Below are 12,163 nucleotides of genomic sequence, written 5' to 3'. Positions count from 1 at the left end.
AATCAATGACATTGAGAGCAGGAAAAAAAAAAGAGGAAAAAAAGCTGTGACAGAACGCAGCTTTTTGAGGAAGAAACAAGAAGACTCATACAACATTAACATTAAACTTAACATTCTTATACGTCCAGAAAGTTTGGAGAATTTCCAGAAGGATTTTGGAGACCAGTGGAATGAAAAACATAGAAGAATAAATAAGAAAAAGAAAAAAAAAAAACACACAAAGCATGAACAACACTGCTCTCAGTGAGGGTAGCAAGAAAATGATATTAAAAGAATCAGTAGGTGGTAACACAGAGAAGAGCTGTCTAAATGTGATCCAAACCAAAGGAAACCTACATTGTGAAAGACAAACATCCACAACACAGGACTTGCACTCAGAACAGCAATTACAGGACTTAAGTGTACAGCATGTATTACCCTACTATAAAAATGAATGGAGAGGCCTATAAAAAGATATGATGAAGATCTGCTTATCTTCAAAGAGCAATAAAAAGAAGATTCCTGTAGTCTTAGCTACTCAGAACCTAGGAAATACTAACCTTATCTATGAGAAGGGCGTCAATAGTAGGAATAGGTTGCAATACATTCCTTGCTCAAGTGTCATTATTATACAATGCATAATTTTTTTTTTTTTAAACACGTACTCTAATTAAAAGGAGAGGAAGTGGAAAGGAAAATTAGACCTCACTTCCAAATCTAACCATGTGAAGCAAATTCAGTACAGCACTAAGGATCTTTACTTATAAACAAGCTTTTATACTATTCTAATCACTGCTGGTTTTTGCTTGTAGATAGTATCTATAATTCTTAATATGATTCTGTTACATAGCCATCAGGAAATCACATTCAGTTGAAGTTCCAGAAAAAAAGAAAAAAACACAAATGTTTGCAGGATCAGGTGGTTAAAAGTGTTTCTGAAATGAAGCAGATTTTGAAGTGAGAACCTTACTTTGAGAGACTGAGCAGTGTCAGCATCTGTGTCATGGTAGAGTATAACATTATTTGCCATGTCAAAGCTTTCACGCACACCGAGGTGGTAGAACAGTGATGGTTGCTTAGAAATATCACTCATATCCACAACCGCAACATCTGAAATGAGAGAAGGAGGGAAAAAAGTGCTAATAGTCTTAAAATCCATTTTGTTCTTACAAAGAATTTAAAATAAATCTTGAAATTACACATAAATTTGGACACACAAAATCAATACGCTCAAATAAGGATCATTTTCTCGTGGCACAAGTAAATTTTACCATGCATTTAAGATACCATGTCCAGGAAACGATCACAGTTTTACAATAACTATGAGGTACCATATATGAATTCACAGTTTGAAGTCACTGCATCAGGTGAAGAAGCAGGTCTATGTTTGCTCTGAGCTAGGCCTGACAGTCAGAACACCCAGTAAGGTGGAAGGCTCTGAACCTTCAGGGGAAATCTCTGAGAATAGTGCAGCTGAAAGTTTAGGAAAAATGCAAGACAGTGCCCCTTATCTTAAGGGGCTGATGTTTGGAATACAGGAAATTCCTAACCTGTGGAAAAAGAAAAAGCTTACGAAAGTTGACTCTTAAAAGCTACACGCATTATGGAGTTCAAGCCAGGGCTGGGGGAGGCTGGAATGAAGGGATTCAACACAGGTAGCCTGAGAAAGACTTCCACATCTCTTGGGTAGCACAGTAGTCAGAAATGGAAGTGAAAATTTATGTTAGTGGAAGACGACTTATGCAGTGAACAAAGGAGAAATACCCCATGCTATGGCAGAAGAGACGATTGGAACTCACCATCTGGTTCGGATACAAGCCTAAAGGCCAGTACAGAGGGAAAAGGTAACTGGAAAAAAGGACATTTATCTTGAGTTTTCCCCTCCATCTTTGTATCTTCTGTGCTAGCTAAGAAAGCTGTGGTTTAAAGCTTTCTGAAGGTCTGTATCTCTATGACTGTCTGCTTTCACTGCTGTGGGATAGATGGATGAACTTAAATCCAAAGTATTCATAAAACTAGAGCCTTGGCATTCAAACCACAGGGCAGTCTGAGGTTCAAAACGGATTCCAGAGACTCAGTGCAGCTGGGCAGTAAATCCTGCATCTCTGAAGTTGTTAACAGACAGCTCCTGTATCTATGGGGAACGACAGAGAAGGGTGAGACACCAATAAACAAGAAGTCCAAAAGCAGGACTGATGTGTGGGCTTCACCGAGGTTAGTCATCACAAGATTCAATGCCCCGCACTCAGTATGCGAGCTCTTGGTAAAACCTGCAATGAATGCACGTTCCTGTAGAATTCCACCTGGGTATTTTATCTGGAGTCCACAGAAAATGATGTGCCTCAAAACCAAAACATTGCCCTTCAAGAGCTGGGACAAAAATAAATAAATAAATAAATCACGGCTACATGCAAAAATTCCATTACCCCTTAGGAACCTCAAATCCTGCACCACCTACTGATCCCCCTTTCCAGTGCCTGTTTAGTGAGCTTTCTACAGCATGGGCATAATTCTTCGTATACTGCACACTGCAGGGTGAAAAACTGTGAGGGCGTGAAGGAGTAAACCCCAGCTCCATACACACATCCAAATCTAGATTATCCCCACCCTCAACATTAAAAAATCATTTAATCATTTTGGAAAAATGCAAGTGATCTATAAAACAAACATTAAGATGAAGGAACAAGCAGACCCAGAGTCAAACTACGTCTAAGAAAAAAAAAGTCTAAGATCTTGGACTGGTTTTAGTGCCTATATAAACTGTTTTCGTGGAACTAGAGTGCTGTGAAATCAAAACCGCCTTCCTGGTGAGAGAATTTAGACAATGTGTTCATGTAGCACACAGATATTGCATTTTACAATACAATGTGAGCAATGATCCATAACAGAGTTTATTGCAACAAGGCTGTACGCAGTTCATTGCTGCACAAATAGTAGTCTACAACTGAAATTTGTCTTCTATTGACTGCTGCTAGGTAACAACGTAAGCAGCACAGAACCCTGTTAAATGGGCGTAAGAACAGAAGCATCTGCCTTAAAGAGGGGAATTATTCACCACTTACATATTCATTCACACAGATAAATGGTGATGTATGAGAATGATTTTTTTCTTGTGTTCACGAGCTGCGAATAAACAACTGTGAATAAGGTGAAATAAAACAAACTGAAGACCAGCAGAGGAGATGAAGATGGTATCACAAAAATATACGTTCAAGTGGAAAATAAAAAGCCCCGGGAAGACAGCTGAATGGATCCAGTCTGACCATGAGAATCAAGGGATGAGACAGAAGCCAATGCCAGCAGAGTGAAGCAGAGCACCAGAAGTGCTGGAGGATGCGGACCAGAGCAGTGCTGAGACCCTGCATTCCCAGGGAGGCTTCCACACCTTCCTCCAGCAGGAGCAGCAGCAGGCTTGGAGCTGGGAGGAAAGAGTGCTTGTGTCTACTTACAGAACAGCTTCATCAGGTGCTAATGAAATGTTGCTGGAGTCTGGTGAGCCCAGGAAATGAACGCAAATTTGACCGACAACCAATTCTTACTAAAGAATGATAGAATCATTTAGGTTGGAAAAGACCTCTAAGATCATCTAGTTCAACCTTTAACCTAGCACTGCCAAGTCCATCCTTAAACCACTTTGCTAAGCTCTACATCTACATGTGTTTTGAAGACCCCCAGGGACGGTGAGTCCACCACTTCCCTGGGCTGCCTGTTCCAACGATGCACAACCCTTTCAGTGAAGAATTTTTTCCTAATATCCAACCTAAACCTCCCCTGGCACAACTTGAGGCTATTTGCCCTCGACTTATCACTTAATGCCTGCGAGAAGAGGCCAACCCATAGCTCCCCACACCTTCCTTTCACGTAGTTGTAGAGAGCGATAAGGTCTCCCCTGAGCCTCCTCTTCTCCAGCCTAAACAACCCCAGCTCCCTCAGCCGCTCCTCACAGGACTTGTGTCCCAGGCCCTTCACCAGCTTCGTTGCCCTTCTCTGGACACGCTCCAGGGCCTCGATGTCCTTCTTGTAGTGAGGGGCCCAAACTGAACACAGTACTCGAGGTGCGGCCTCACCAGAGCAGAGTACAGGGGGACGATCACCTCCCTGGTCCTGCTGGCTACACTATTCCTGATACAAGCCAGGATGCCGTTTGGCCTTCTTGGCCACCTGGGCACACTGCTAGCTCATATTCAGCCGGCTACCAACCACTACTCCCAGGTCGCTTTCCGCTGGGCAGCTCTCCAGCCACTCTTCCCCCAACCTGTAGCATTGCATGGGGTTGTCGTGCCCCAAGTGCAGGACCCAGCACTGAGCCTTGTTGAACCACCCAGGGTAGTGTGGTACCGCTAGTACGGTGTTCAGCACCACTGATCTCTGGGTCTAAACACACTCCCCAGGACGACTGCTTTCAGGGTTACATCCCTCTTCCTCATGTAGGCAGTTTTGTGAATCACTCAAGGAACAATGCCGATAATGTGTTAGAGCAAATACTGCTCTTCCAGTTGTCATGCGTTTTGCTTATGATTGACGCTAAAATCTTTCATCTACAGTTCTTGAAACACAGGCATGGGGCCCTATGTTACAACCACATAGTTAGTGTGGTTGCGAAGAGATAATTTCCTTATTTACAGAGTTCAGGAAATACATAAAAGAAAACTACAACAATGGTACCTGCTTAGCAAAGCTTGATTTATGAATAGAAACATAAGTCAAACGCATTTCATCCTCAACTCCCATCCTCCATGTCAGGAGAGCCTGTCCAAAACAAAACAAGCAAAAAAAACATACTTCCAGGCTTCTCCTTCCAAATATAGGTTTGACCTCCTTCATTACAAACAAGTGTGAAGCAAGAGCTAATGCCAAATTTGAACAAATCTTTCAACGAATGATGAATTTTATGCAATAATTATGCAATAATAAAAGGGTTAGGAAGGGCACAGAGTAAGGGAAGGTACAACCCTTCTGTAAAGGTAGACTTCTAAGACAACTACAACGATCTTTACAACCTATCCACCACAAGGTGTGGGAGGGGTTAGGATGTGTTTAATGTTACACAGAACCAATTTTGGATGACCCCAATTTTGGAACAAAACATTTAAACTCATTGCTTCGTTTCTGTAGCAGAAACTCACATTCTGAAGAACATCCATGTAAAAATGTGTCCTTCCTCATTTCTTCTTCAGCATAAGAGATCTTTTCAACTTTTGTCCTTTCAGTTCTCTTGTTGCATGTAAAACTATTTTCACGCTGAAAATAGTTTTCTTGTTAAGAACCTAAAAACTGATCTTGCTTTATTAAGAAGTTGATTGCAGTTTGTCTAAGCTTTTGCTTCTATTGTAAAGCAATTACGTTATGTGTATTTTATAGTGCATTAAAGCAATTCATCAGTATTACTAGTACAATCTTGATTAGGTCTCTGCATTGCTGCAGCAGATGGCACGTAAATAATTTCTTACATTAAACATTTCATATATTTCAACACTAGCATGTCTTAAGAGACCAGGCCGGAACCAGAAATAACTATGACAACTGAAACGAAGATTAGAGATCATTACCTGTGGTAAAACAGTAGACTATGGAACTAATAAATTACTCAACAGGGAAAACATTATTATAGAGAATTAAATCCTCTGGTTTCAACCTCTGTCTGGACAGCACCTGAAGGCATTATATAATTTAATGATCTAAGCAACTCACAAGTCTTCACATGAGTGTTGTAGGATTTACGGCATTGCTAGCAACAACAAAAATAACGTGTTACACCAAGTTTCTGGATTTGTCAGTGAAAACCAGTAAACAAGAGAAAGTGCAGAAGTGGCCTGAAATATGCCGAAAGTCTAATAGAATCTAGAAGGCCGAACAAGAAAAAGCCAGAAAAAGTCTGCACTGCTTTCAAGTTCTAGTCCAAGGCTTATCTCTATCCAGCCTTATCTGGGTGGAAAGCATGAATGTTAGTATGTTTTTATGGATTATTTTTAATCACTTAGAATTTTAATATACATTAAAAAACCATGCCTTAAAATGGCAACAAAAACCTTGCTGGAGGAAAATAATACAGAACTCTGTCCTTTATTATTCTCTAGCATCCTGGGAACAGCTATGGAGCTTCGGATTGCTACTGCTTCAGATTATTGGTGATTTGGATCTGTATCCTTCATAGTTAGCAAATAAACAAATGTGTTACCCATGAAATACACTGGAGGAAACTGTCCATATTATTCTTCTGAAGAACAGCAATGCTCCAAGAGAAAACGATCACCATAACTGTCCTCAAGAAACTGTAACTTAAGGATACACACAATGTTTTTTTCTGCCTGTCTGCATGTTCCTTTAAAAGAAAGAATACCAAAGTTTTTAGAGGAAACAATTTTGGTAATGCTTAAAGTGTATTTGGAAACTAGGAACCCTTTGCAGCTTTTACTTAAGCTGGACCAAAAGACACAGCAATCGTGGAACCTCTCACCCTTTAAGCACTCACAAACGTGAATTGCAATATTCATTGCAAACTGAAATTCAAATGAATTGCAATAGCTTAGAAATAGTTTACGATGCACCTCAAGAAGGCAAGTTGTTCTTATAAACTGCAATCAAGTTTTGCACAAGAATTCAGTTGAGGCTGGGCTCTGCCTACATGTTTCAGCCCACTTCCTACTTCAGAAAAGGAAGCACAGCATCATACTGGAGGTATTTCACCATAGAGGAAATTTAAGAATGAAATTAGGCATGATTCCTTGGATGTTCATTTGGGAAAAAAAGATTATTTTTTATTTCTATTCACATTAGTAATCTCTGAAGAAAAAACAGTGAGATCTATGGGGTTTGTTAATGATACCAATCAAAAATTTGAGAAAGGGGACAACTTTAATATTGACCAAATATTTTTACATAGTTATTTAAAGATAATTATCTCAGGATGGAGATGAGAGGACAGAGAAAATTACATGACAATTCTGGTGTATTAATCCATCTACACCCATTCTGACTATAAAATAAAGCAAAATCTCAACTTAAATATATCTCATTTTTGCCAGCTCTAATGAATTTGTTAAGCGCTTTAGGACTTTTGAAAACCCATGCAAATGGCAAAAATTCTGAAATGTGCTCTTCTGTTGTTCACCTGTTTGCTCAGGAAGGCAAAAGGACTGTCGTAAAGTGACGATTTCAGGTACATGTGGCTTTATCAAAGCCAGGGCAACTCATCTAATCTGTCTTCTCACAAGGAAACTGCCATTTATCTTTTACTCAGGTGTGGCTTCAACCTTATCTTCACCTGCCACAGGTTTTACATAGCAAAATGACCTATTGGCAAGAAAGGTGCACCATGCACCAAAAACTAGGAGTTGTGCTCACCCCATCTAGCAAAAATAGAAGGTAAAAAAAAAAAAAGACTGAAACAGTCCTTCCAAAAATCAACACTACCAGAAAAGTCAGACCAGATCAGAAAAACACAAAAAGTCAGACCTTTCTTTTGCATTTCTTTCTTCCTTCCTCTTTGTCAAAACTTGCTCTGGAAAGCAATCTCACGTCTGCTCATTGAATCCAAATTCTGCTCTGTGAACCTGAATACCATGAATGCTGAAGAAGTCATTTTAACCATGTATTAGCTGAGCAGAAAAGGCATCCTCAGCTAAGGAAAGGCAACTGTCGTAACTTTCCAGAGAGGACCAGGCAAATCCAGAGCCCTGCTGTTGCTAAGAAACTGCAAACCTTCGTTTTTCAGATGAGCCTTTCCCTACATGACAGCATTGCTAACTGCTCTGCTGCATTTGGAACGAGCACTGCGGCTGGCCATGTCTCACCCCCAGAGCCAAACCCGGCAACAGCTGCGTTAAGCAGAGTGTCAGGAAAACACAGTGTATAGATGCACACTAGAGCATCCAGCAGAGCTTTCACGTGGCCTAGCGAGGCATCTCCTCCTTCCAATGCAGCTAAAGTGTCTGCAGCTCTCAAACTCAAGTGTCTCAGCTCCCAAGACAAAAAAACTGAAATGTGGCAGTTTTCAAGCTACTAGAATGGATAGAAGTTACCAAAATTCTGCCTTGGATTGCACTCTGAAAGAGAAGAGGAGATCAGGAAGGCAGAACGTTTGTTTTTCACGTACAGATCACAAAGATGACTCATATGCTTCCCTTCAAACTGATGGGAGAACCCCTGGAGGCTTAAAAGGATGCAGGAAAGAGCTCCTTCTGGATAGCCATGCATGTAGGTGGTCAAATCTGAAGTCCAAAGAAGCAGCCAGCAGAATAAGCCAGCTTGGAAGAAACAGCAGCACATGTAGCTGGAGGAAAACCAGTAATGAAAGCAACCAGTATGGCACATACACAGAGCTTGAAAGCATTTTAACATAAGCGAAGAGCAGAAGAATTATATTTTTTTTACAAATATTTATTTTAGTCACAACCAGAAACTTCTTGTTCTTGGCTTCAGTTCTCACCTGTGACCTTTTGCCCTCTGAATTTCAAATACCAGCCTCAGCACCAACAATTCCCATCCAGCAAATTTGCCCCTGGGGATACAGTACAAACCAGATGGCCGCCCAAAACAGCAACGTGGGCAAGGCTGAGGGGCCAGTGCTCATCTCTAGCTTCCACAGCCCTGCATGAGTACCCATTGCATCCAGTCAGCTCCGAAAGAGGGTTATATTCAGACCCAAACACACTGCAGCCACTAATCATGTCAGCACTGGGGTGTTACTTTACAGCTGCACTCAGATAATGCATCTTTCATCTGCCCTCGGGTACAGAGAACACGCATTAAAAATAGAACTAGAACATATTTTTCATGCTCCAGTAGTGCTTACTGCAAACTGGGAGAAACTAGCATTTAAAACTATCAATTTTACTACACTATGATGAAGTATTCATGCTATATTTATAATTGACATGCATTCCTTATTATTAAAATAATCTGCTCCAAAAATTAAATTGCCTAAGAAACTACTCTTTAGTAAAAGCAGCAGAACAAATTACAGTAGGTCAGCAATACTGCTGGGTCTAGGGATTCATTGGAACCTAAGTTCTCATTTATTTTTATGTTTTGGGGTTTCTTTATTCATTAGATACATCACCTGAAGCTTTCAGTTCTTTCCCTTTAGTTGCATATTAAGGATTTTCTCTGCTGTTAAATGGGTTCTTCCAAAAATCCTTGGAAATCAAAAAGCAAAAGCTTTACAAAATATTCTTAGATTTTTTAAAATAATTAAATTCAAAGTAAAACTATAAGTTTCAAAGAAGGGAAGGCACTGCTCTAAAATTAGAATGCAGTTCTACTAATCCAGAAAAGCAAAAATTCTGTCCAGAGCACGTCTGCGCTTATATTTAACTCAGCTCCTAAGAGAGTCCCTCGGGCTCTGCCAGAACAGAATACACCTGTGCACCTTCAAGAAGCAGTGTGTGAAGAAAAGTAATGCAGCTGACATAATACAGGGCACATCCAAACTCAGAACGCACCTTTAATGCTTCTGCACAAGTGTGAAGTAGAAAATATTGCATTATTGGAAGTGGAACACCAGAAAATCACCTGTCACTCAGAAGAGGTCAGACAATGTGGATATCTTTCTTTCATTAATTGTTTAGGGAAAGAAGGAAACAAAGAACTAATCCTCAGAGAACTCTTCTTGCAATACTGAATTGCAGAAGTTAGGAAATGTGTAATTCACTGTAACCAGAGTACGCCTAAGCTTCAAAATTGCTTAATGTTTTCCGTGACAAAGCTTTGTTTTCGGTCTCTTTTAACTTTGCTAGTCTTTGCTTGAGGTTGCGTGGGTTTGTTGTTGGTTGTGGGTTTGGTTTGTTTTTTTCTGTTATAAAAGATTTAATTAAAACCAACTCAGCCATTTCTGAGACTGTGTTGTGAAGCCTATTCTTTTGGTCAACGTTCAGCATCCTCTCATGCCAAATTAAGAAGCCAGAGTACTTCCTTGCACCAAAAAGAAATCTGTCAGAAGAGTCAGGCTATCTAGAATTACTCTTGCTAGCCTCAAGAAATGTTGCTCATTCCAAAGCTAAGATTCAGCAGTGATTTGGTCAGACACAAAGGAGGTGTTTGGCCTCAGATGAGCCAGTCTGCATTCCCCTCATCATCAATGCAGAGAGGGGAAAAGCATTTTCAGAGCATCACTCATCTGATCATTCAAAAGCCTTCTTTAGGACAAGCAGAACTGCAGCCCAAATGTGCCCTTTTCTCTCCACTAGCTATGAAGGGAGTCAAAGATAACTGCAGACACTCCCACTGAATGTGTTGAGGGCAACAAAGTCGCTCCATAGATTCCAGCAGTTCTGCTCTGAAGAATCAGATTCAACCATTAAAGCATTTCAGTCACAATTTATGTCACCTCAGCAGGTATTTTCCTGCAGCTAGTTCCCACCAGCTGAGCAATGAATTGGTGGCCACTGGAGACGAACTACGGCTCTTCCTCACCAGGACTGTACCTGCAGGCACTCTGCCCTCAGGGAACAAAAAGGAAGGATTGGCACAGTTCAGACCCACAGCTAGGATTTCCAAAGGAGTCCCTGAACACCTGACTCTTACTTAAGTTTTCTGTAAACCGGGTGCTCCTGGCCTATGGGTGAAATTTTTACTCAGTAAATTCCCAGTACAATTACCTTTCAAGCCAAATGCAAGTGTTGCGTTTCCCTGTAAGCCAATGACGTTCATACTAAGGCTAGAAACAGACTTTACTTTTTATTTCTTACCACTGTTTGTGATGTCCTGAGAACAACACAGCCTCAAGTCCGAGGGACCTAACTCAGTGGTGAGAGAGACCACAGTAAAAATAATAATAATAAATAAAAAGCCTGCACACACTGTCACTGGAAACTTACCCGGTACACACCTCTTTGCGCACACACCCTTCCTTGAGGAAGGGCTGTAAAAGTTTGCCCACTCCAGGACCACATATGCAAAGTCACAGATCTTTAGTCACCAACCACAATTAAAATCAGATGGGTCCTGCCAAGGTCTGCATGCCACATGGTTTCTGAAAGTTGTGACATGCGCAAGAGGTCACTATTTATACCATTTCCTTGTGAAATTACAGCCTTCAAGCTCCTGGGTTAAAAATTGAGAGGGAGATCTATCACTTGGATCTTAGTCATTTGGGAGGTTTCATGGCTCAGGCAGATGAATGCTCATGCCTGCCTGTAACTCCTACCTCTTTCCCATGACCCGTGCTCTCTGCTTCCCTTCCTTTCCACTCCATCCTCCCCTTAGAGTTTGGATACTTCTGATCTTATCCCTCAGCCCATATTTAATTTGATAACTTCTGCCTAACTTAGTGCAGGCACAGCAGCAGATAGGAGGCCTGTCACTGCACCTATCAGTCCTCCTGGGAGTGGTATCAGCTACCAGCCTCCTGAAAAAGCACTTTAAGAAACTGTTAGGCTTTACAAGAATTGAAAGAAATAAAAGTTTAAAAAATTACTTTCATGAAAGTCACTTTTTGTGTATAATATAATAAAACATATTTGCATCTGCAGCTAAACAATCAGATACTGTAAGTAGGACAGAGTCTGGGCTGAGACAGGGCACGCACAAACACCTCTTAAAGAACAGTCATCCACACTGTTGTACAATCATACTTACTGAGTGCCGAAGTACTTACACTTACAGTGACTGTTATTTCAACCACGGAACCATGCACCCAACTGAAGTAAAAAAAATAACAATAATAAAAAAGGCAAATTAAATAATTTGCTATTGCAAGTTGACATCCCCCATTCCTAACGTTTTACCTAAGCCATTCCCCTCTACTATCTAATTGTTCCTAGGCATGAGTTACAACTCAGAAAGTGTGATTTAGCAACTAACTTCCATCTGCCAAACAGCTAAGTGTCTACAAAGCAATCAGTATGCCCGAATCCCTACTCAAAATAGACAGCTATTTACACTTCCCACGTGCTCATTCAGCCCTGATACCCAAATGTACCCAAATGAACACTGACAAAGCAGCACTCAAACATTGTCAAGACATATTTAAATAACCTGCATTTGTTTCCCTTTTCGTTATTCAGACATTAGGCAAACAAAGCTTCCAGAAGTCACTCCTTTCTCTCTTTTTCCCCAAGTTATTATCAGTGATTGAAAAAGGGCTCTAAATCTACATACCCAGGACACTACAAAAACACTCACCCGTCACAGACTCTGTGAGAACGAGATACCTGCTCAGTAATTCTGCCTGCTTTTATGCTCC

General features: G+C 40.7%; 1 protein-coding gene across 4 annotated transcripts in view; it reads right to left on the bottom strand.

Annotated features, from left to right (window-relative positions):
• MAP3K15 (mitogen-activated protein kinase kinase kinase 15) overlaps nucleotides 1–12,163 on the bottom strand; it is an 87,531-nt gene that overhangs the window by 60,361 nt on the left and 15,007 nt on the right. For 3 of the 4 annotated variants that reach the window (XM_080576395.1, XM_080576396.1, XM_080576397.1), the window contains exon 2: nucleotides 950–1,089. The exons of the other annotated variant lie outside the window; for it this stretch is intronic. In XM_080576395.1, coding sequence (XP_080432521.1) covers nucleotides 950–1,089 — 140 coding nt within the window. The remainder of the gene's footprint in view (nucleotides 1–949; nucleotides 1,090–12,163) is intronic. 4 annotated transcript variants of the gene reach the window in all.

Source organism: Anser brachyrhynchus (assembly GCF_964034855.1).
Source record: "Anser brachyrhynchus genome assembly, chromosome: 1".
Classification (NCBI taxonomy): Eukaryota; Metazoa; Chordata; class Aves; order Anseriformes; family Anatidae; genus Anser; species Anser brachyrhynchus.
Note: the sequence above shows the minus strand (reverse complement) of the source record. Positions and strands in the feature narration are given on the sequence as shown.